Below are 26780 nucleotides of genomic sequence, written 5' to 3' on the forward strand. Positions count from 1 at the left end.
ACCCCTATCCTTTTACACACTTCAATCTTAATGTGACAGTAATAATAATTTTTATTGTCCGGGTTTATTTTTGGGATATTATCGCTTTGGCACCTCCTTAAAAAGTTGTTCTGTCTTCCACATAGCAGTGAATACTGGTGTATTTGATTATTTATTAGGATGTCTCCTACATTACACTCCTATCCTTATGAATTAGCTTGAGTAACCTGTTTTTACAGGACCAAGGGCCCCGCTGATCTTACCCCTAACACTTTTTGGATTAAGTTCCATGTTGTGGCCTAGTTGGATAATCAGTTTTATATGTGCTGGGGGTATGTAGCCCTCCTGTTTTGTTCTCTCCCCTTTAACTGTGATCAATTCCTTTTGTAAGCTCCCTAGCACAAGGGTCACACAGTGCGAGCCTTCGTTGAGCGGGGGCGCCAATTTGCGTTTCAAGCTAGGGTGCCAACCTCTGCAGCAAGGCATGGCTGTCCACAGGCCAAGATCATGGTGAGTGATAGGTTTGACCTGTTAACTTTTATTTTCCTGTCCTTTGGTTGACAGGTCATTTGTGTATTAGGGTCTTTGGACCTCCTTTTGCCACTTGTACTTCAGCCAGTTTATTAGTTTTTTGAGAAGCCTCTCTCTACTAATGCCACTTATACAATTTGTATAAGCCCCAAATTTCTGGGAGTAGTAAGAAACATAGATGGGAGATGTGTATCTCTGTGAAATTGTCCTGAAGAAACGATGTAATGTGCCGTCACATATAGCCACTATACTGAAACCTCAGATGTGAGGAATATCAAGCCTTGTGCCTGCTGTCCGATAACTTTCTTCATCGTTATGGAGTCCTGTTTTTAACCATAATGGCCTCTCCTGCTTTCTTGGCCCACAGGAGCAGCGGAGATAGGGTGAAGGTAGGAGCTGGTGTCGGAGAGGTTTCAGACAACACTTGGGGAAAGGGAACCTTACATATCCTGAAAGGGCTGATGGAATGGTCCAATGGTGCCAGAAGTGACAAAGACTCGAAGAAAACTAGGGAAGAATCAATCGGGAAGGACAAGGGAATTGTCTGTGCCAAAAAACTTCTAAATACAGTCTATATATGTATAAGCAAATGGGTTCCTAGCCAATTAAATTTGCCCAAATCCAATTATTTTTTGTAATTCACTTCATGAAAATCTATTAAAATTGTCGGCAAGGTAGCTGTCATTTTGCTGTCTTGTAGCGGCACAGGAGGTGCTAAAAATAAAAAAGTTTGACCAACCTTGCCGCTCACCTGTTTCGCCATTACACATTTTCGCCTTGTCCTCCACTGGCTTTCCACAACATCGGTCACTTTTGGTCTTTGAGAGCTGCCATGGATACCAGAAGTGACGGGAGCCAACAGAGGACTAGGCGGGGAGTTACGGCAGGACAGGTGAGCGGCAATGTGAGTATGTTAAAAATAAAGCACATTCCGTGTGTATTGAATAGAGTAGGCGAGAATCAAATCTTCAGATAAAAAAATCACAACATTCAGCATTATTAGATTTTGTTTGGAACAGTTTTCTTACCTGATCACCTTTCTCCCCTTTAGCTGCCAGGACTCTGCCCTAGAAAATAAAGTGACCGAGATTTTCTTATCATTTACTGTTTTTGTACGGTAACAGTTAAAGTAATACAATGAGCTCTCCAGTCCAATTGATTTGGCTCACCGTGTAACATGTAGACGTAAAAGTTACTTACAGGTTCCCCTTTCTCTCCTTTTGTCCCTGAAGGGCCAATTGGCCCGGGATTGCCAGTTTCACCCTTTTAAAATATAGAAAAAATAAAAATAGTAATTTCTTAATGTATTTCTGAAAGGATTTTTGTACTATTTTAATAGCTTTTTTAAATAATTTATTTTTGTTTTCAATTAATTAACTATTTATATTTCTTCATCTACTCGTTTATTATTTTATTTTCAGTGAAGTCGCTCTGAAATTAATATATGTTTAGACTAACTCAAGTAAAATGACAATATTGTGGCATAAAATATAATAATAACAATAATCTAATGAATATATACCGTATATATACAATATATATACTGTATATATATAACATATTTTTTACAATAATATATATGTATAAATAAATAAATTGAATATATATATATATATATTAGTAGTAGTGGTACTGTATAATTAACTTTAAGTATAGTATATATATATATATATATATATATATATATATACAAATATAAAATCTGTATATAAAATATTAAAATATATATAAAAGTATAATATATATCTAAAAAAAAGTTATATGCGCATGTATAGATACTGAATATATAGTGATCTAGGCCATGTTGATCACAATGGAGGAAGGGGAGCAGCAAAAAGCTGAAAGAGTTGACCTGCTGTTTTTTTTTTACAAAGTTCCACTGGTCAAAAAACGGAATAGAAGAATATGGCTGCTTCCTATAAGAAACAGCGCCACGTCTGTCTACTGTTGGGTCCGGTAATGCTGCTCAGGGTCATGAAAGTGAATAGAGCTAAGCTGTAATACCGAGCATAAACTGTAGACAGGTGTGGTGCTGTTTTGAGGAAAAAAAGAAATGTTTTTCAAGTCCTGCACAAACCATGATGGTGGTCCCATAGACAATGAATGGAGGTGTGGTGTGCGCACGGTCAACCACTGCTCTATTCATGAGGGGCTTTGCGGAACCATATTCTCAGGAGCGGTGGCTTTCCAAGTCAGACCCCAGAGGGATCAGCAAGTTATCACTTCTCCTTTCAAACTTGACACAAATCTTTTTTAGACCAATGGCAACTTGAATAAAGGAATTCTCCACATCAAACGGTGGCACTCACCTTGGGACCCATTGGACCTGCAGGTCCTGGAAGGCCGATATCCCCCTAAGTACAAGAGCACAGTAATTAGTAGAGGTAATCAATGCTATGATATTAATACCCTAGTCATTCATAACCCTAATAATCTCTTAGGGCAAACATAAACATGGCTGAATAATATCTGTCCGCTCACATCTATGTGAGCAGAACATCATCAGCTACTAGAGATAAGAGAATCGATTCAAGGCAAATTAATAAAAAAATGGATTAATCAGAATCCATTTTTTACCTATTCGATTTGGACAAATCCAGCAAAACAGCAGCCGGACACCATTTTTCTAAATTATAAAGGACCGTGAAGGGGTTAAAAATAATCCCCTTTTGTCTCTTCTCCCCGTACCTGTCCCACCGCCAATGGTCCTCCCTTCGGTCCTTCTACCTTTTCTTCCTTCTGGTCGGGTCTTCCATTGACTAGGTCCCTGCCATCACATGGGGCGGCTCATTGAACCCCCTCGTCGTGACCACGTGTGGTGCAATAAATGTCAATGATATTCATTGCCCCCATCACGTTATTGCGTGAGGCCCAGAGAATAGAAGACTCGACCGGGCGGCAGATAGAAGAAAGAAGATACAGGAAAGGGAGAAGATACAGATTAGATATTAGAAAAAAAACTTTTTGACAGTGAGGTTGATCAATGAGTGGAACAGGCTGCCACGAGAGGTGGTGAGTTCTGCTTCAATGGAAGTTTTCAAAGGCTGGACAGACATCTGTCTTAGATGGTTTAGTGAATCCTGCATTGAGCAGGGGGTTGGACATGATAACCCTGGAGGTCCCTTCCAACTCTAACATTCTATGATTCTATGATGGAGGACAGAAGATGGAGGAGACAACTGGAGGAACAGTGGGACCGCTGTAGAAATGGCTGTGGATAGGAGGAATGAGATTTTTTGTGGCCGGTACAATTTACATCAGATTTAATGGATGCCAATCAAATTTGGTCCCCTATTAAACTGTATCTGAGTGTCCAGTAGGGGTGTGAAGGAGAAAATGGCTAATGAAATCAATTATTAAACCTTATATAAGTCAGTTCAGATATGGTGTAGCAAGATGGAGTCCATTTCCTGATCAGCAGCACACTGGAAGGAACTTTTGGAATGTGAAGACGTCGCTGGGTATTGGACAATCAACTGAATACCATATATGGAAGTGAAGTTGGAAATGAAGTTGGAATGAACCAATCAGAGTGACACTAACTATTCAGAAGTTGTGCGACCTCCCCCATTTCCTGTTTCTAGTATCATCCTTTGTTCAGAATAAAGTTCAGTTGGGCAACAACTTTCGCTGAGAGAGGCTGTGTGAATCTGATGCATTCTTGGCCTCTAAGCTAGCACTCAGCTTATATTTAGTCAGGTATAAGCAATCGTATTGATCTCACTTTAAGAGATCACCCTCACAGGGGTACACTCCCGAAAATGATGCACGTCGGAACACATGTACGCTCTGCCGGCACAATGACAGATCCTGTTTTGTGCGAGGTTTGGATGTATAAACCCAGTCGGGGCCACTGAATGGGTGCATATACTCTCTGCTACATGTGCTACAATGTATCAGTCCAGATTCCGCTGAGCACGATACACGTCGGATATACTTCTTGTACTTACCTTCTCTCCAAACGGACAGTGAGAGCAGTTAAGGGTTTTTTCAGTGCCCCTCTGCTCCGCCACAGTGGGGGTCGTTATTATAGGTGGAGGCTCGGTGACTACAGTGACCACACACTGGAAAGAACAGAAATGGAGAATGAGAAAGGGTTGGCATTCAACAACAACAGCCATTTATGAGAACTGGATAGGTCCCCCCTCCAAGTGTGAACCCAATAGATTTTAACCCATCCAATTGTGTTTCAGAACAAATAAGTGGCTTAGAGACGGCTACTTATCCTGTTCTCATCATGGGAAAATTAACTTTTTTTGGTTTATTGATGTTCCAGTAGTCCACTACCAGTTTCAGTGCCCCCTAAAACTCACATTAACATTCCTCTATTAGTTTTGGATTTGCCTTCTGATTACATGTCTGTAGTTTGGGGAGATATGAAACAAACCCTCATGGGTTAATGGTAGAGGTAAGAAAGTTCCTTAGATTATAGCTGACTGACAGTCCCTAATACAGGGGAGCAGCAGCTGTATATGGACATCTACAGAATGGCCCCTTAATGGTGTAAACGGTCAGCAGAGATCTTTGTCTTTAAGTCATGTCCATTGTTACCATTTCTTGAAATCAGTTAATCCCTTCCTGATTTCTGATTTGGTTATATATATACAGTATTGTGTGCAGGGTCAGGAACAGCAGTGACCAGAGCTGGCTCCAGTCTCAGCTGTTTAAACATGTAAATGCTGCTGCCAACTACTGACAGTGGAAATTAAATAGCCTGGTTGCTGGTGCTTGCCTGAACAAGCTCCCATTGCCCTTCTCCCTAAACCCTTTCTTGGGGCCAATAGGGTGCCCATGGCAGGACTTCATAAAAAAATCTTCAATTTCATTATATGCTGCAATAATGTGGCATTGCAATCTGTAGAACAAGTAATCATAGAACTAAAATAAAGACAAAATAAAAAATAAAAAGAAAGTTTTAAAAATCTAAAAAAATATATTTAACAATATCAAAGTTTAAAAAACGGATTTTAAAAAATTTAAAAATAAAGAAATTTTAAAAAGATGCATCATTGATATCACCACGTAAAAAAGTCCAATCTAACGAAATATATAAGTTAATTAACCCATACACTAATAGCCTGAAAAGAAAAAAAAATACTAAAACGACAAAATTGCAGTTTTTCTGCTGCCAAAAATAACAAAAACATCTAAAAAAATGTGGATCTCAGAAAATGGGACACAACCCAGATATCGTTTTTGCAAAGTTCAAAAAAAAATGTTTCTACTATTGTAATAAAAAAAGAAATATAAAAGTCTTGCTGTAATCACCCTGACCTGGAAAATGATGTTATGTAGCCCCATTCATCTTGGGATATGTCCTACCAGAAGGAAAAGTAAAGAAGGACACAACTGACTGACTGCTAAATCATCTCTACAGACTAAGAGTGTCACATTAAGAGCCACCATAGAGGTCGTGATTAGTGGCAGCGTTTTGTGGTGTCGCTATTTTATTCTTGGAGTATCAATATCTGAGGAAGCAAAATCAAAATGTCTCACAGGGCCGCTGGGGATATCACAACAGGTCTCGAGATCAGCGTGCCGCGAGTCGCAGTATATAACGATGCGCTGAAGATCAAACTGAAAAACAAGCAGAATAAAGTCACATCATATGGAGGAAAATCTGTATATTCCCTCTCACATGACTAAGATGAGTAAATGAATGTGCGGTGATATTTTTGCGTTTCCTCCTCACTCACATCGACGGGGACGCTGTCGTACAGCCGTTTGCCAATCACGGTCTTCCCCTGGATGTCGATGTTCTCTCGCTCCTCGATGGGCACGGTCATGACCAGCTTGCAGTCGATGTACAAGGTCACGGTCTTCGCCTGCACGCTCAGAGCAATCTTGTGCCAGTTACGATCAAACAGATCAATGACTTTAGCGCTCCGGAAGCTGGCCCTGACGGCGTCCTTAGTGACTCCCACCGAGCTGTACTCCAAGGCCTTGTTCTCTCCGTCTAATCTCAGCGACACCTGTGAGCGGGAGACAGAAGGACGGTGAGGACCGAGGGGCAATGACCGCTGCTGCTAGTCACAGCTCCAATAGCTGAACCTTTCTGGAAACGTTAGATCCCTACCCAACTGTTCTCTGCTGCATCGGTCATCAGAATCATAAACCTGGAAAACCCTTGAGTTCTGCACCTTTATCAAAGATCTGTTGACTTGAGACTTCCTTATGCTTAGTTTTTCCCATAAGGGCAAAACTTTTTATTGACATTTACCAGAAGAAAAGTTTTAGTCATGTGGCCAAAGTTGCTGTGCGTGGCCAAAAAAGTCAATTTTGCCCCTTCAATTTATACATCAACCCTTGACCTGAACCGGACCTCACACCTGAATGGTTTTGTTCAACAGTCTCTAGCCAGTATCAATGCTTGACCCCATGGATAAACTTGGGGGATTCGTTGTCCCCAGAGCCTCCGTCCTGTGAGAAGGTCAGGATAATTTTGTCTCCACTAGGGGGAGCTCAGTACTTACTCATCTATTATTGAGACCAATGGGACCTCCCTGTGCTAAGAGCTCCCTCTAGTGGCAGCTGTAAGCTGGCACAATTTTATCATTTTCATGTTTTTTTCTGTTTTTAATCGATGGTTTTAAGATATTTTATCACATATTTTCTTCTCTTCCTATAGCATTTAGGGCTTCAGAGATAAAAAAAAAAAATGATTTATTTAGTTAGTCACAATATTATTAAATACCTGTGGAATGCCATACTTGTCAATAATTTGCCAAATATACCAATCTTCCCTCCTAGAGGCTTTTCTGAATCTGAATGTGGTAACAAAAGCATATTCATCTGGCAAACCTTGTGGAAATATATCCCTGGGGGAAGAGGGAGAATACAAAAAAAAAGTTATTTCTTATGATACACATTTGATACAGTCTCTTGCAGACACATATAGCAAAAAGAGAGAAGGAACTCCAGATGAAGCAGAGTCAGAACGCGCGTCGGGGTCTGAGGTGGTGGCCAATGTGATGACACATTCATTTTTTATTTTTGGGTATGTCTGACTGTAATGCATCTTTATCTCTTTACTACTAATTTAATTTTGTGTATTACATTGGACTATTCGAGCGCATTACATTGCACCAAATTCCTATAGATCTAACTTTAGAATTACATTTTAATTAACTTCTATATGCATATACATACATGTGATTATCATTCTTTTATTAATCTGCCATCTAGTGGCTACCCTCTGTATTGTCTTCCCTTCATTATTTTGTGTCTCTCATCAGCCTCCCCTTGATTTCATTGCTTCTTAATTTTAATTATTTACTTTTCATTTTTATTTTTATTGTATTGGCATGTACCTTAATAATATATTTGCTTATATAAAGTGTTTGATTTTGGATTATTATGGTGTAACAGGTATATAAGAACGTATAGCATAAATAGTATAGTAACTCAAGATCTTTTTTTTCGTTTTGAAGCTGCGGTTTGTCACATGATTCATCTATACAAGCAAAAGGAAATAAGTAAATAGGAGAAGAAAAGAAAAATGAGGCCAGATCCAGGAGAACAACAGCATTTACCCCTGTAATAAATTCTATATTTACGGCATGTGACATATCATCAATTAAAGGGAAACGGACAGTATGAGCTCAGCACATATCCTGGTAGGGAATATAGACCCTAAAAAAAAAATCACACCTCTAGTGATCTAATCGCTTCCTCGGTGCACCCTGGGTGTGGCTAAACAGCTCAGTGCACTGTTGCCCCCTGCTGGTTTTACATGTCTCCACCTTCCACACTGATGATTGACAGCTCCGTCTATGGAGACAGCACTAACTGTAGAGAAAGCTCAAGCAAGTCAATGCTGTCAATCAACACTGTGTGAGGTGGGGTATAAATGACAAGTGGGCGGGGTGGTGCACTGAGCCTCTAGACCAGGGGTGGGGAATTTTTTTTTCTACCAAGGGCCATTTGGATATTTATTCCATCCTTCGGGGGCCGTACAAGCTCCACCCACAAATTACATCCTGACTCTGGCACTGGTGTCAGGACGTAATCTTTCATTGCATGCCCTTCAGTGTTCAGTAGTGAACACTGCGTGTGTGCTAACAGAGCAAGAAGAAATCAATGAGCTGGTGGTAATCAAAATATACCTCCCTGCACAAGAATGTGGTCCCTGAGAATGTGCTCGGGGGCCTGATAAAAGATCATCGAGGGCCATAAATGGCCCTGAGGCCTGAGGTTCCCCACCCCTGCTCTAGGCCATGCCAAAGGTGCGGATCACCCTGATCAGCATCGGTATAAAAAAAATCAAGCAAAATAAAATGAAACACAAACATAAAAGAAAATTCCAAATCATCATGAATGAACAATAAAATAAAGAAAATAAAGAAACTAAAATGAGAAAAAAGAGTAAATAATAACCCTATCTACATTTTAAATAAATAATAATAGAAATAATAATGTATATAAAATGTCATATTAAACAATATACAGTATATGTATATATAATTTGTGCGTACATGTGATCATTGTTTACAGAAATGTATTTTTATTATTATCTATATATCTATTTTAGATTTTTTTCTATTCTTCATTCATAATTACTTTATTTTTTTATTTACTTGTTCACTTATACATATATTTTTTCATTTGTGTTTCATTTTACGTATTCATCTTTTACATTCACATTACAATTCCCGCACACATATACTTTATCTATTGAATGCATATTTACATGTTTATTAGTTATTTTCTATTTATTTTGATCACTATGTTGTTCCTTCACGTTTTTTTTTTACTTTGCTTTACATTTCCCATCCGTTTTTATTGAATCCATATTACAAACAGAAAGGTCAAGGTCAAGAAAATACAAGACTTTTTCTTCGGGAAAACAAAAATCTTGAGAATGATGGGCTCCTATAGAATTTTTTGTTTGCTGTTGACTTTCTTCTCCTCTCAGTCTATGAATATATTAACATTTGACTCTCGTCTTCTGAGTTCCTTCCTTCCGTCGGGGACACAATAGATCAGTATTTCGTGAAGGGGAATTCGGTGGGAGTGAAGGAATCTCATTTTTGGCTTCTCTATTATTTGTGATATGAATTGGGGATCGTCGCTCCGGGATCTAAAAGTCAAAAAGTAGAAAACTTTCCCAATAACTCTTTTGGGAAGTTTTCTGAATGGAGATACTGTGTTAGTGGGGGAAGGAGAGCATGGGTCAAGTTTAACTCCTTCACTGCTGGCCAATTTTTATTTTTTTTTTCCGCTTTCATTTTTCTTTTCTCCCCTTCTTCCAAAAGCCATAACATTTTTTTTTTTAATTTTCCCATCACCATAGCCCATTCGAGGATTTTTTTTTTTTTTTTTGTGGAGCAAGATTTTGAATGACACTGTTTATTTTATCATATATAAAAAAAAAAAAATTCTAAGTGGTGAAAAATATGTAATTTTATTACGGTTATTTGGGGTTTTGACAGTATTTATTGTATTTTAAAAAATGAACCAAAAAAAATGCTAATCATCCAGGTCATTACAATTACAGGGATCCCAAACGTCCATGTTTATTTTTATATTAATAGTTAAAAATAAATTGGAAATTTGTAAAAAAAAAAAATAAATATGGATTAGCTTCGCTATTTTTTATCCTAGACCCATAATGATTTTATTTTTCTTTCAACAGAGGCGGCTGAGGACCGACGTCTTCTTTGATATCATTTTGATTGTTTTTTAATATATTTTTTTTTGGCAAGGTATTGAAAATCTGCAATGTGGAATTTAGATTTTTTTTTTCTCGACATGGTGTTTACCGATCAGGTTAATTAATTTTATATTTTTTTTAAATTGGACTTCACGGAAGAGGCGATACCAAATATGTTCCATTTTTAGTTCTAAAGAGGTGCAATTAGAATGTTTATAGTTTTTAATTGTTTTTATATCATTAAAAACTTTTTTTTTTTTTACTATTTGTCCCCTTAGGCACCTGATCGCTTTTACTATATACTGCAATAACATAGTAAAAATCGCATGTAGCTGAGCTTCATAGGATTATTAAGATGTATCAACTACAATTTGTAGCTTTCAATAAAACCATTCATTTTAACAGATAAAGTACAGAAAATCGGGGAGAAAAATTCGAAAAGGGGCAAAAAACACTATTCCGTAGTTTTTTTTTATTTTGCTTTTATAACTTGGCAGCATGATTCTCCAGGTTTTTACAAATATGACGATACCAAATTATCATGTTAGTGCCTTAAAGAAGATAAAAATTAAACTGTGGCTTTTTTTAATTTTTAATTTTCCCATCGATGGAGCTGTGTGAGGGCTTGTTTTTTTTGCAGGACAAGCAAATGTTGGAGTACATATGATATTTTGATGCATAATGCAGTAAACGCCATGGTCTCCTATGGGCTTCACAGCGGCACCAAGGTGGCAGCGATGGGGGTGTTCAGAGATAACTGACCTTAGTTCTATCCCTTTTTGCTCCTTTCTGCCTTTAGTATGATTCCTAACTTACATGTTTCTGAAAACCTTGTGCAGTCAGATACGAGCTAGTCGTCACTATGGTGCCTAATGACTATGAGCTGAAAGATCGAGTAACCAGATAGGCTCACAACTGACAATAGCTGGACTAACAATGAGCTTGAAGATCTGAGTAGCAAGATGTGAGCTGGTTGCTATGGCACCTAACTGATATTGAGCTGAAGACTTCAGTAACCTGATAAAAACTAGTTGCTATGGCGCCTAACCAACTGACATTGAGCTGAGTAACCAGATTTGAACTGGTTGCTATGGCGCCTAACCAACTGACATTGAGCTGAAGATCTGAGTAACCAGATTTGAACTGGTTGCTATGGCGCCTAACCAACTGACATTGAGCTGAAGATCTGAGTAACCAGATGTGAGCTGGTTGCTATGGCGCCTAACCAACTGACATTGTGCTGAGGATCTGAGTAACCAGATGTGAGCTGGTTGCTATGGCGCCTAACTGACATTGAGTTGAACACCTGAGTAACCAGATGTGATCCTCAGCTGCCATATAAATCTCTAATAGCCATAAGTTTCTGGATGGCGGACTCACTCTGTTCTCTGGACGATGGGGAACGTCCCTAGGCGCACGTAGGAGCTCTGAACCCCAGGCTCTCTCCCCCCGATGACGTCTTTTATGTTGAATAACTCCATGAGGTCAAAACCTGTCACAAGATAGAGGAAAATAGATTATTTCACACTCCAACACTCCAACAAGAAGAAGATGACTGTCTGTGTACTGCCACAGTGGTGGTGCTGGATCTCTGCGAGGTGGATCAGTGCCTGCCGGAGACCATTCATGGCTCAATATAACAAGGAGGGTGATGTTGCCCAATATGGTTTCTTCCTTCTAGAACTGGCTCTATTCCTGTTTGTGGTCTGTAAAAGCGAATCAGACTAACTTACATAAACGTAACGGAGTTGTTGAAGGAAGAGACAAGCCATGTTTGTCATCATTTGTTCACATAACTCACGATAAGAAGCCAAACCAGACATTCCTTTTGCAGATTCATGTTTCAGGGCGTTTGCTCCACATCAGTGCAAAGCAAAAGGTCTGATTCAGCTGGATGAAAATTCTTTGATGAGGGTCTAAGAGGTTCTCTTTCTGGAGAATGCCAAACTTGCATTTGAGGACTTACAGGCAAAGCAATGGTGCACTGAGCAATGCTTAGAACTGATGAGGGGCAAGTACCTCAAAACACGTGTTTGTAAATTAAGTCTCTGGTTTGGGTTCTTATGCTAAGTGTCATGGCAAATCTAGTTAAAAGGTCAACATAGATTTTTCAGACTACTCTATGCATTAGTAGGTGGCACTAGAGAAAAGTTCCCTGTTTCCAATCTGAAGATGATATTTGTAAATTTCATTTCCCAGAGGAGCAATACATTGCCTACAAGTCTCCTTACACCAGATTATTGTCCTCTTTTTCCAATTTTAAGAGGATATTTGCAAATTCAATTTCCCAGAGGATCACTGCATGGCCTATAGGTCTCCTTACGCTGGCTTATCACTCTCCATAAGGAGAAATGATATGTAAATGATGGAAAAATAGAAATTTCAAATTATCTCAATTTATTCACTATCAAATTTGAGGGCCACACCAACAATTCTCTGCACGTACTGCCTCGGTTGCAATCATTGAGGTTATTAATGGTCCTCTGAGGAATGCTCTGCCACTGAATGTAGCCTGGCTTTATAGTGTTGAAAGACATCTCCTAGGACATTGGAAAAATGGCCGCACCACTGGTTCGACTACTAAATCAATGTAACACTGAGCTGCTAGTGCACATGGAATGAAGGACAGAGGGGTCCGGCTACCATATATTATGCCACCCAAGTCACCAGAAAGCATTTGCACGACATTGACCAAGAGCCAGAAGTCCGGCTACAACTGTTGCCTGGACCTCACACCTCCATTCTCAAAGACTATCATTGTGCAGAGAAAGACTGGAGGCAATGAAGGCTGAAATGGAGGTCAATTCCACTTCTGTCTTAAATTCCAAGATAGCCAGAGATTGTTCTGTAGATCACAGGGGCAATGCCATAAAGAGGCCTTCTCTTTGGAATGTGAAAGTGTCCCAGGAGCCTTTTTAGAGATAAGACCATGCCACATGTTGTTTGTGCTGCTGTGAGCAACCTGCATGGCCTAAACGTGCCACCATAGCCTGCAGCTTCTCCAGACTAGTCTCCCATTGAGCACATCTGGACATCATTGGTCGGTGTTTACATAGCAGTGGATATTGATGATTTGTCCAAGTGCAATGAGCACAGAACCTTCATCAGACGACCATTAATGACCTCACTGATAGCAGCCGAGGCTGGAAGTGCCGGGATTTCTGCAAGTGGCTCATACTCCAGACTGAATAGATCAAGTTGTTTTGAAAAATGTGTTTCCTTTTTTGATTGATTGCAGATCAGTAAGACGTCTATCCATCCTGTGATTTCCATCATTCCATGACTTCTTCTTTGTTTGCATTTTCAATGTTTCACCTGTCAATGTGTCTGCATTAAATCTATCTATCTATCTATCTATCTATCTATCTATCTATCTATCTATCTATCTATCTATCTATCTATTATCTATCTATCTATCTATCTATTATCTATTTATTATCTATCTATCTATCTATTATCTATCTATCATCTATCTATCTATCTATCTATCTATCTATCTATCTATCTATCTATTATCTATTTATCTATCATCTATATATCATATATTATCTATTTATTATCTATCATATATTATCTATTTATTATCTATCTATCATCTACCTATTATCTATCTATCTATCTATCTATCTATCTATCTATCTATCTATCTATCTATCCATATATTCTCTATCCATCTATTATCTATCTATCATCTATCTATCTATTATCTATCTATCTATTATCTATCTATTTATCTATCTATTATCTATCTATCTATCTATCTATCTATTACACTGGTCAACAGCATTTTTGGTGCCAAAGATATTTCATCGAATTTAGGGTATTTTTGGGGTGCTGATTCTCATGTCATCAGTTTTGCCAGATTGGCTCAAGTTTTTGAGATTTTTGGTATCTTATTTATAGCACTTGTTGGTAAATGCGACGCATCATCTCATTAATTTCTTTGGATTAGTACTTGAACTGAGCAGTTCTCAATATAGTTTTGTGTTAATTAGTGTTTCTAAAAGTTTGTTCATAGCTTGATTTTTGCACTAACTTTATGTTGTTGTCTGTTTTCCAGTGAAAAGCATGAACTCATCAAGAAGAAGTTGTCTTAACGATCCAGACTCATTCTGTTACATTTGTGGTGAATACTCACTGCCAAAACATAGAAGAAACATAACAGACTTCGTAAAAAAAGTGTATTTTGCCTATTTTGGGGTTATGCTTGGGGACCAAGACAAGTTTTGGGCACCACACATAGTGTGCAAAGCATGTATCGAATTATTACGAAAATGGAGCAAAGGACAAAGAAAAAGCTTCAAATTTGGTGTTCCAATGGTGTGGAGAGAGCCAAAAAATCATCATGATGACTGTTATTTCTGGTAAACACAGGTACAGGCACATCTTCACAATGAGGGACAGGCCTTCTTGCAGATTCCATGTTACTCCCATTTTCGTTTCTTATGCTTATTGAATCCTTGCACTTGCACTGCACAGAAACAACAGTCATCATGATGATTTTTTGGCTCTCTCCACACCATTGGAACACCAAATTTGAAGCTTTTTCTTTGTCCTTTGCTCCATTTTCGTAATAATTCGATACATGCTTTGCACACTATGTGTGGTGCCCAAAACTTGTCTTGGTCCCCAAGCATAACCCCAAAATAGGCAAAATACACTTTTTTTACGAAGTCTGTTATGTTTCTTCTATGTTTTGGCAGTGTGTATTCACCACAAATGTAACAGAATGAGTCTGGATCGTTAAGACAACTTCTTCTTGATGAGTTCATGCTTTTCACTGGAAAACAGACAACAACATAAAGTTAGTGCAAAAATCAAGCTATGAACAAACTTTTAGAACACTAATTAACACAAAACTATATTGAGAACTGCTCAGTTCAAGTACTAATCCAAAGAAATTAATGAGATGATGCGTCGCATTTACCAACAAGTGCTATAAATAAGATACCAAAAATGTCAAAAACTTGAGCCAATCTGGCAAAACTGATAGCATATTCAGAATCAGCACCCCAAAAATACCCCAAATTCATTAAAATATTTTGGACACCAGAAAAAAAAATTTTTTTTGTTGACCTGTGTTATCTATCTATCTATCTATCTATCTATCTATCTATCTATCTATCTATCTATCTATCTATCTATCTATCTATCTATCTATCATATATTATCTATCTATCTATCTATCTATCTATCATATATTATCTATCTATCTATCTATCTATCTATCTATCTATCTATCTATCTATCTATCTATTATCTATCTATCCTTCCTCCATTATACTTAGCATATAACCACGTTTTCCAATCTATCCAGAACACAACAATTATCTATTGTCTGATCCTCGGGGATTCGCTCCAGGGCAACATTTCTTTCTCTTACTAATGAATTAGAGGTCACGACCTCTGCACTCCTGAGAAGGTCACTTACCACAATGTATATGGATATTACTCATTTCCCAAAATTATGTCCTATTAGCGGATGTAATATGCAAGGAATGGGTTCCACCATAACTCATGGGACTCTCCGGTTCCAGCATTGAAGGCAGAGGATCTTTTTCATTTATATTTTGTGGCTTATGCAAAACTGAATTAAATGTCTGGATAATTAAAATATATCTTTAAAGCAAAGCTTCCTAAATGCCATTTATCCATTTCCATTCCTCAGTGCTCATAGAATGGCTGGAATAATGGACGGGAACATTTATCTGGTTCATACTAAATAATTCACAGTACTGCATGGTACAAATAGTAGAGAAGTTTGTACTAATTATTCCTACCACTAGGTGGTGCTGTCATGTTTTGTGTTCTGTATGTCTTTGCACCCATAAAAGATGCTTAACAGCACACCACATGGTCAGACAGGGTATTACAAGCAGAACTTAATTTTAGGGAAAAAAAAAATGTTAGTTTTTGTGAATTTTGCAAAAGGTCTGTATTTACTAGTGCCAAGGATATTTTTGAGTATCTGTAAAAAAAAAAATTATACATTTTAGGAGTTGCATACAAATTTTATGGCCATGAATAAAAGCAGATCTGCAGTACCCGGCAGCTGCAACTAACTAACTGTGCTGCTACGCTTCGTACAGTGTTTACATCTGGCGGCTTTTTATTACGTAGCCTTACTACATGAGTATGATATGAGCTCTATGTGTTATTGTTACGCCTTTATTATGTGGCAGTAATATTATGTATGTACTATATGGCAGTATTAAATGAGTACTATATAATACTATTATGTTTTCACTATATGGCTTTATTATGTAAGTACTGTGTAATACTTCCTCACCATTTTACATGAGCACTATATGGCAGAATGAAATGGGCATATTATGGTATTGCTACATCGTCATTATAAGGCTAGATGGCTTGCGCAGCACAGTGGCTCAGTGGTTAGCACTGTATGGTGGCTCAGTGGTTAGCACTGTACGGTGGCTCAGTGGTTAGCACTGTACGGTGGCTCAGTGGTTAGCACTGTATGGTGGCTCAGTGGTTAGCACTGTATGGTGGCTCAGTGGTTAGCACTGTATGGTGGCTCAGTGGTTAGCACTGTATGGTGGCTCAGTGGTTAGCACTGTATGGTGCTGTATGTGCTCTGTATTATACTATTACGTCTTTATTACATGGAATTTATATATGATTGCTATAAGGCAGCATTATATAGGCACTATATTTTACTGCTATATCTTCACTTTATGGCAGTATTATATAAATGCTTTAAAATACTTTAATGTCCTCACTACATGACAGTTTAAGTTTGTACTATGGGGCAGCATTAAATGGATATCTTAAGGTAATATTGTTTCTTCATTAAATGGCATCATTCTATAAGAACTACATGGAAGTATTATGTGGCCACTATATAGTGCTTTTATACCTTTATTATATGCAGGTGTTCTGTGATACTTCACTATCCTCTCTATATGAAATGTCATTGAAGCACTTATATGGCAGTATTTTATTAGCTCTGTATGGTGCTTTTATTACATTGTATAAATATGTATTATAAGGCAGCATTATATGTGAGTGCTATATGGCAGCATTACATTATTATATGAGCGCTGTACTTTCCTAATATGTATTTACTATGTGTCAGTATTACGTAAGTTCACTATATGTCAGTATTATGTAAGTTCACTATATTTATTATGTAAGTTCACTATATGGCAGTATTATGTGAGTTCACTATATGGCAGTATTATGTAAGTTCACTATATGGCAGTATTATGTAAGTTCACTATATTTATTATGTAAGTTCACTATATGGCAGTATTGTGTAAGTTCACTATATGGCAGTATTATGTAAGTTCACTATATGGCAGTATTATGCAAGTTCACTATATGGCAGTAATATGTAAATTCACTATATGGCAGCATTATGTAAGTTCACTATATGGCAGCATTATGTAAGTTCACTATATGGCCGTAATATGTAAATTCACTATATGGCAGTATTATGTAAGTTCACTATGTTTATTATGTAAGTTCACTATATGGCAGTATTGTGTAAGTTCACTATATGGCAGTATTATGTAAGTTCACGATATGTCAGTATTATGTAAGCTCACTATTTGTCAGTATTATGTAAGTTCACTATATGGCAGTATTATGCAAGTTCCCTATATGGCAGTAATATGTAAATTCACTATATGGCAGCATTATGTAAGCTCACTATATGGCAGTAATATGTAAATTCACTATATGTCAGCATTATGTAAGTTCACTATATGGCAGCATTATGTAAGTTCACTATATGGCAGCATTATGTAAGTTCACTGTATGGCCGTAATATGTAAGTTCACTATATGGCATTATGTAAGCTCACTATATGGCAGCATTATGTAAGTTCACTATATGGCAGCATTATGTAAGTTCACTATATCGCCGTAATATGTAAGTTCACTATATGGCATTATGTAAGTTCACTATATGGCATTATGTAAGTTCACTATATGGCAGCATTATGTAAGTTCAATATATGGCCGTAATATGTAAGTTCACTATATGGCATTATGTAAGCTCACTATATGGCAGTATTAAGCAAGTTCACTGTATGGCATAATTATGGAAGCTCACTGTATGTCAGTATTAGCACTGTATGGTGATATGGTGAAAGTGCTGCTTTTAGTTAAGCGATTTCATAATAGTATCCCTGTCCATTTTGCACTTTCCATACAAATTAGGCAGATTCCATGTTTTTTCCCCCAGCCCCCACAAATCATGTCATGGGCGCTGGGGTACAGATATCAGGACATGTGAAGAACATCTCATCATCTCCTATCTGCAGAGATGTACGGTGTATCCGTATGACTGCCTCCTCTCTGCAGGAATTCTGGACCAGACTCCACATTTTCGCTGTTACATTCACCCTATCACACAGCAGACAGCGATTTACTACGGTCCAGATGGTTTATTTACTATTTATAGTCTCTGAATAGGAGAAAAAAAGATGATTTTTGTTCCTGCTGTTTGATGATTCTGGAAATAATCCACATCGCACATTTCACATCACAACCACAGCTGAGAAACATTTAGACAGATTTGTAAGAAGTCACGATCAGGGGCCCCGGAGTCCTATTATATTCTCCGCTTTGTAATATTGACTGGAATGAAGGAGTGAGATGGCCGTGACTCACGTCAGTGGTGTATCTGCGGACAGATTAGAGGTAATACGTAATATATCACCTACGTTACACCACTATCATTAGTGTAATTTGTAATCCAGTGATTAATTACTTACAACACATTACCATTCTTAAAAGGGAACTCTCATGATGAAAGGTTCCTTCATTCATACATGGTTCACTGTCAATAGCAATCTCGGCATCTAAATTGACAGAATTAGGAGGCTCCCTGTATCACAATCCATCTCAAAATTAATTCCTGAGATACTGTGGTCAACAGCGGTCATGGCATCTTAGTGGTTGAGAGATGAAGAGATCTCCTCCTTTTATTCCAGCGGCCTCAAAAGTAATCTCTTAGATGCTATAGTTACCAGCGATTGCAGCATCTAAGGGGTTGAGAGGGGGAAGAGGTCTCCTTTTTTTCCAACAGCCACAAAAGTAGTCCCTAAAATGCTTTAGTCAATAGCGATTGCAGCATCTAAAACGTTGAAAGAGGGAAGGAGTTTCTTCTTTGACCTCATCAGCCTCAGGGCTAATCCCTTAGATTTTATAGTTAATAGCGATTGCAGCATCTAAATGGTTGAGAGAGGGAAGCAGCTTCTTCTTTGACCTCATCAGCCTCAGTAGTAATCCCTTAGATGCTGTAGTCAATAGCGATTGCAGCATCTAAGTAGTTGAGAAAAGGAAGGGGCTTTTTTCACCTCATCAGTCTCAGGACTAATCCCTTAGATGTAATATTAATAGCAATTGCAGTATCTAAATGGTTGAGAGAGGGAAAGTGCTTCTTTCACCTCATCAGTCTCAGGACTAATCCGTTAGTTTCTATAGTTAATAGCAATTGCAGCATCTAAATGGTTGAGAGAGGGAAGGAGCCTCCTTCTTTTATTTCAACAGCCTCAAAAGTAATCTTATAGATGCTATAGTCAATAGCGATTGAAGCATCTAAGTGGTTGAGAGAGGGAAGACACTTCTTCTTTCACCTCATCAGCCTCAAAAGTAATCCCTTAGATGTCTCTTTCAAAAGCTTTTAAGGGATCGAGAAAAGCAGGACGCTCTCACTTTCACCCAATCAGTGTCAAACGTAATCCCTTAAATGCTACAGTTAATAGCGATTGCAGCATCTAAGTTGCTGGGAGTGGGAAGGGGCTGCTTCTTTCACCTTGCAATGTTGCTGCGGTCAAAGAAATGTAATTCTGGCTTTTCAATATTTTTTCTCACTACGCCGTTATCTGATTGGATTAATTTTGCTTTCTATTGTGATCAATTGGACTTTTACAAACACAGCGATACCAAATATGTGTATTTTTTTAAAATTATTTTATCTTCAATGGATGAAATGGGGGAGATTTTAACTTTTGCGGTTTATTTTTATTTTATTAATATTTTTAAAACTTTTTTTTTCACTTTTTACTTTATTTAATAGTCCCCTTAGGGGACTTGAAGGTGAGATCGTCCAGTCGCTTGTACTGTACATGGCAGTCATCAGCACGGTGATGTATAGTGAGAATCCCAATCCCCTATGACTGCCGGCCATGTGCCGCCTTTCACAGGAGGATCACAATGACAGGCAAGAGGGTCATCAAGGGACGCCCGGCTGTCATGACAACCTGTCAGCGCCCTGCGATCACATGGGGAGCGTGGAAAGAAGTGTCCCTGCAACAGAAAATAAAATGCAGCTGTCAGAGATTGACAGCGGGATTTAACAGAGTAAGGCCGGCGTCACACCTAACATATCAAAATACGGTCCGTTTTTTAGGGCTGAGATACGCAGAAAAGTTCCTGAACAGTGATCCGTATGTCATTTGTTGGCAGGGTGTGGCTGCGTATTTTGCACATGTAAACCTCCGTATGGCGAGATTTTCTCGCCGGCTTGCAAAATGGACACAGAATGGATACTCAAATATTCGTGAAAACATATATATATATATATATATATATATATATATATATATATTTATATGTCAGTGAGGCACATATACATATATTTATATTTCATACAGAGTTAGATAGCATAAAAGCCGGTAATTCAATTGCCGGGTTTTGCTAAATCATTACCGAACCCGACAGGATATGAGACACGGTTTACATACAGTAAACCATTTCATATCCCTTATATTTTTATATATCCCTCACTAATAATGTTAGTAGTGTGTGTGTGTGCAAAATTTTGGAGCTGTAGGGGTTAAACTAAAGGATTAATTCACGGAAAAAACTGGCGTGGGCTCCCGCGCAATTTTATCTCCAGAGTGGGAAAGTCAGTGACTGAGGGCAGATATTAATAGCCTAGAGAGGTACCATGGTTATTGCCCCCCCCCCGGCTAAAAACATCTGCCCCCAGCCACCCCAGAAAAGGCACATCTGTAAGATGCGCCTATTCTGGCACTTAGCCTCTCTCTTCCCACTCCCAAGTAGCGGTTGGATATGGGGTAATAAGGGGTTAATGTCACCTTGCTATTGTAAGGTGACATTAAGCCTGGTTAATAATGGAGAGATGTCAATAAGACACCTATCCATTATTAATCCAATAGCAATAAAGGGTTAAAAATACACACACACATTATGAATAATGTATTTTAATGAAATAAATAAACACATGGTGTTTTAATATCTTTATTGTACGCTCAATCCACCTGAAGACCCTCGTTCTTCTAAAAAAAAAAAGAAAAATAAAAAAGCAACAATATCCCATACCTGTCCGCCGTACAGTCATGTCCCACGATGCAAATCCATCTCAAGGGGTTAAATACATTTACAATCAGGAGCGCTGCTAATGCGACTGCTCCTGGCTGTAAAAACTGGGGAATGAATGAAATGATGGTAACGTAGCTTCGGTAACTAGTGGTGCCATCACTGAAGCTGTGCCCCCTGGTGTCATAAACTCATATGAACTGTAACATGAGAAAATATTCAGAAAAATTCCCATGCTACAGTTCATATGAGTTTATGCCACCAGGGGGCGCAGCTTCAGTGATGGCACCGCAAGTCCCCGAAGCTACGTTACCATCATTTCATTCATTCCCCAGTGTTTTACAGTGGGGAGCGCACGCATTAGCAGGCTCCTGGTTGTAACTGTATTTAACCCTTTGAGATGGATTTACAGCGTGGGATATGACTGTACAGTGGACAGGTATGGGATATTGTTGCTTTATTATTTTCCTTTCCTTTACAGGAGAACGTGGGTCATCAATTTTTCCGTGATTTAACCCTTTATTTTAACACCTAGAGCTCCCAAATTTTGCACACACAAACTACTAACATTATTATTGAGGAATATGTAAAAATAAAACGCATATGAAATGGTTTACTATATGTAAATCATGTCTCTTATCCTGTCGGGTTTGGTAAGGAGATAGCAAAAGCTGGCAATTGAATTACCGGCTTTTAAGCTATCTAGCTCTGTATGAAATATAAATATATGTATATATATATGTGTGTGTCTCACTGACACATATATATATATATATATATATATATATATATATACCTATTCTATGTGTAGACATTTATTCTACCTATTCTATTCTGTCAGTGTGATTTTACTGTACACCGCACTGAATTACCGGCTTTTCTCTATAACACCGCTGCGTATTTCTCGCAAGTCACACGCATGGTCCGTGTGTGATCCGTATTTTTCTCCTCCATAGACTTTCATTGGCGGATTTTTTGCGCAATACGCTGACAAACGCAGCATGCTGTGATTTTCTTAGCCTGTAAAATACGGCTGCGAAATATACAACAGATAGGAGCTGCCCCATAGAGAATCATTGGTCCGTGTGCAATGCGTAGTTTTTGCGCCTCTCATGCGTCCGTATTTCTCTCTAGTGTGACCCCTGTCTAATTGATGCGGACTGAGCTTCGCTTCACCCACAACTGTTAAAGGCAGTTATCTGATTAAATCAGCTGTCATGTGTGAGGAAAAATGCATTCTTAGCCTGCATCAAAGTCAGGGAGGCGGCATATGACGTACCAGTACGTCAAAGGTCGTGAAGGGGAAAAGTGTATTTTTGAAAATTTGAAACCTTTTAAAAAATTCAACTAAGTGTATCAATTTTCTAACTTTTAAAAAATCAAACGAAAAGGAATTAAAAAAACTATTCCAACTTAGAGCAAATCTGTGAATTCTTAATTCCTATTTTTTACTCGGGTTCTGTTTTAAATAGAACCTTCAGCAGATGAAAAAAATGGCCACATTTTGCTTTGATTTTATTGCCACTGCAGAACTTTTTTTTAAATTTGCTATACAGTTTCAGAGATATGTTCCCTTTTATTTAGTGCTGAATTTTTACTGGGGGCGTTGCTCTCTTGGTAACACTGCAGAACAACTAAAGACACGCCCCCGAGGATCCTGTAAAGTACGTCCCCTTATAAGGACCATAAAAATGAGCTCTAAATAAAAGGCTTATATCACCGGATTGAAAAAAGCCACAAAGAAACAAACTGGAATTGAAAAATAGCTGGAATAAAATAAAACAAAAAAACTGGGCACTTCAAACCTGGTGGCAAGTCCGCTTTCTTAATTTCCAAATTTTTTTTAAATTTCCTTTATATATATATATATATATATATATATATATATATATATATATATATATATATATATATATATATATAAATGAACTGAAAACATTTTGAAATTTAACATAAAGTGCAATATGTCACAAAAAAACAATGTCAAAATCCTTTAGAGAGGTAAAAAGTAATTCAACAATTGATGCCTAAAGTCGCGCATCCAATTTGAAAATGCTATAAAAAAAGTTTACCTGGAATTTCATCTTTTTCTCCGTTCTTGTGTCTGAAACGATCGCCTTCGACCTTCACATTTGGACAAAGGACGTCTGTAAAAAAAAAATGAGATAAAATAAAGGTCATTTATACACAATGTTAGGTTGTTTTACAAAACCTAATGTTTGACATAACGCGTATCTGGAATTCCTCACTTCCTGGCAGCTACTTGAGCCCGATTAGTTCTCACTTACACAATCGCTGGTGCGGAGTGAGCGACATCCTGCTCTGGAGAGCGCGCGCCGCACGTCTTCTATTCAGGCACGTGCCACATAAGACATGGCAGATTGGAATTTCTTACGCCCAGAGGTGTATAAAAATAAATAAAAACTTAACTAAACTTTGTAGGACTGTATGGTGTCCCCATCATGTTTCCCACTGAAAGAACATGGAGATGAGTCTTTTTAGATCCCACAATGTTTCCATTCACTGAAAGCAATCAGAAACCTTGAAAAATAGCGACATATTTTAGATAGAAAAGTCACAAGGCGGAGATGGACAATCCCTTTAATTTTCCGTCTCTTCACCGCTTTAGATATTTCCAGTGAGACGCTCTTCATTATTGGGTATTTTTAGAGTTTTCCATTAAACCTCTCCCGCTCGGGGATTATTCGTACAGTACGACAACCTGACGCACGAAGGAAACTTTCCGCAAAGGCTCAATTAGCGAGCGCTTCAAATAACCGCCACTTACGCCTTTAATGACTCCCTTCGCTGCAAGTTGCGAGAGACGGGAGAAAATTACTCTGATTGAAAGTTTAACATCAGTTCAGATAATGAGCCGACGACTTCTGTTCCAGGGACTAAATAGCCGGTTGGCAGCCGAGCCGATATTGTCAGCTGGCACACACCAGGCCCAGGAGCTATTTCCAAGGGTCATATGAAAGGAGCGGCAGCAGCGCAGCTGTCCCCGTCTGTAAGCAGCCCGAGCGTGCTCTGCCCTCCTCTCAATAACACCAAAAAATTTCATCATTTGTTAATTTTCTTCATTATTTTCTTGTTTATTTATTTGTTTATTTTCATCATTATTTTCTTATTTATTTGTTTGTTTATTTTCTTCATTATTTTCATATTTATTTGTTTATTTTCTTAATTATTTTCTTATTTATTTGATTATTTTCTTATTTGTTTTCTTATTTGTTTGTTTATTTTCTTATTTATTTATTTGTCTATTTTCTGCATTTTTTCTTATTTATTTGTTTATTTTCTTGATGATTTTCTTATTTATTTATTTGTTTATTTTCTTCTTTATTTTCTTCGTTATTTTCTTATTTATGTGTTTATTTTCTTCATTATTTTATTATTTGTTTATTTTCTTCATTATTTTATTATTTATTTGTCTATTTTCTGCATTTTTTCTTATTTGTTTATTTTCATCAGTATTTTATTATTTATTTTTTTATTTATTTGTCTATTTTCTGAATTTTTTATTATTTATTTGTTTATTTTCTTCATTATTTTATTATTAATTTGTTTATTTTCTTCATTATTTTATTATTTATTTGTCTATTTTCTGCATTTTTTTCTTATTTATTTTCTTTTGTTATTTACGAACTTTTCAACTGTTTTCAAACTTTTTCATTTAGACAGTTTTTCCTGGTTTTTCTCTTGCTTTTCTGTCCTTCAAGAGCCATCGTGGGTTTCTTCCCCTCCCGTAGGAAGGTTTTTGTTTTTCTTTCACGACAAATTGTAGCTTTTAACTACTTCATTCATTCATTGGGCAGGGACCCTCGGCCTCCGATTTGGTGGTCGGGGACCCTCGGCCTCCGCTTTGGTGGGCGGGGCCCCTCGGCCTCCGATTTGGTGGGCGGGGTCCCTCTGCCTCCGATTTGGTGTGCGGGGACCCTCGGCCTCCGCTTTGGTGGGCGGGGCCCCTCTGCCTTCGATTTGGTGGGCGGGGCCCCTCGGCCTCCGATTTGGTTGGTGTGGACCCTCGGCCTCCGATTTGGTGGGCGGGGACCCTCAGCCTCTGATTTGGTGGGCGGGGACCCTCGGCCTCCGATTTGGTGGGCGGGGACCCTCGACCTCCGATTTGGTGGGCGGGGCCCTTCGGCCTCCGATTTGGTTGGCGGGGCCCCTCGGCCTCCGATTTGGTTGGCGGGGACCCTCGGCCTCCGATTTGGTGGGCGGGGACCCTCGGCCTCCGATTTGGTGGGCGGGGACCCTCGGCCTCCAATTTGGTGGGCGGGGACCCTCGGCCTCCAATTTGGTGGGCGGGGACCCTCGGCCTCCGATTTGGTGGGCGGGGACCCTCGGCCTCCGATTTGGTGGGCGGGGACCCTCGGCCTCCGATTTGGTGGGCGGGGCCCCTCGGCCTCCGATGTGTTGGGCGGGGCCCCTCGGCCTCCGCTTTGGTGGGCGGGGCCAGGCCCCTCGGCCTCCGCTTTGGTGGGCGGGGCCAGGACCCTCGGCCTCCGCTTTGGTGGGCGGGGCCGCTCGGCCTTCGATTTGGTGGGCGGGGCTCCTCGGCCTCCGATTTGGTTGGCGGGGCCCCTCGGCCTCCGATTTGGTTGGCGGGGCCCCTTATCCTCCGATTTGGTGGGCGGGGACTCGCGGCCTCCGATTTGGTGGGCGGGGACCCTCGGCCTCCGATTTGGTGGGCGGGGCCCCTCGGCCTCCGATTTGGTGGGCGGGGCCCCTCGGCCTCCGATTTGGTGGGCGGGGACCCTCGGCCTCCGATTTGGTGGGCGGGGCCCCTCGGCCTCCGATTTGGTTGGTGGGGCCCCTCGGCCTCCGATTTGGTGGGCGGGGACACTCGGCCTCCGATTTGGTGGGCAGGGACCCTCGGCCTCCAATTTGGTGGGCGGGGACCCTCAGCCTCCAATTTGTTGGGCGGGGACCCTCGGCCTCCGATTTGGTGGGCGGGGACCCTCAGCCTCCGATTTGGTGGGCGGGGACCCTTGGCCTCCGATTTGGTGGGCGGGGCCCCTCGGCCTCCGATGTGTTGGGCGGGGCCCCTCGGCCTCCGCTTTGGTGGGCGGAGCCAGGCCCCTCGGCCTCAGCTTTGGTGGGCGGGGCCAGGCCCCTCGGCCTCCGCTTTGGTAGGCGGGGCCGCTCGGCCTTCGATTTGGTGGGCGGGGCTCCTCGGCCTCCGATTTGGTTGGCGAAGCCCCTCGGCCTCCGATTTGGTGGGCGGGGCCCCTTATCCTCCGATTTGGTGGGCGGGGACCCTCGGCCTCCGATTTGGTGGGCGGGGCCCCTCGGCCTCCGAT

At 39.6% G+C, this 26780-nt stretch overlaps 1 protein-coding gene across 1 annotated transcript in view; it reads right to left on the reverse strand.

The window, feature by feature from the left end:
* COL22A1 (collagen type XXII alpha 1 chain) overlaps positions 1 to 26780 on the reverse strand; it is a 528277-nt gene that overhangs the window by 319846 nt on the left and 181651 nt on the right. The window contains exons 5-13 of the mRNA XM_077271275.1: positions 23547 to 23621; positions 11543 to 11654; positions 7205 to 7328; positions 6207 to 6482; positions 6007 to 6087; positions 4461 to 4574; positions 2820 to 2864; positions 1711 to 1773; positions 1539 to 1577 (exon numbers count right to left, since the gene is read on the reverse strand). Coding sequence (XP_077127390.1) covers positions 1539 to 1577; positions 1711 to 1773; positions 2820 to 2864; positions 4461 to 4574; positions 6007 to 6087; positions 6207 to 6482; positions 7205 to 7328; positions 11543 to 11654; positions 23547 to 23621 — 929 coding nt within the window. The remainder of the gene's footprint in view (positions 1 to 1538; positions 1578 to 1710; positions 1774 to 2819; positions 2865 to 4460; positions 4575 to 6006; positions 6088 to 6206; positions 6483 to 7204; positions 7329 to 11542; positions 11655 to 23546; positions 23622 to 26780) is intronic.

This window comes from Ranitomeya variabilis, chromosome 6 (assembly GCF_051348905.1).
Source record: "Ranitomeya variabilis isolate aRanVar5 chromosome 6, aRanVar5.hap1, whole genome shotgun sequence".
Classification (NCBI taxonomy): Eukaryota; Metazoa; Chordata; class Amphibia; order Anura; family Dendrobatidae; genus Ranitomeya; species Ranitomeya variabilis.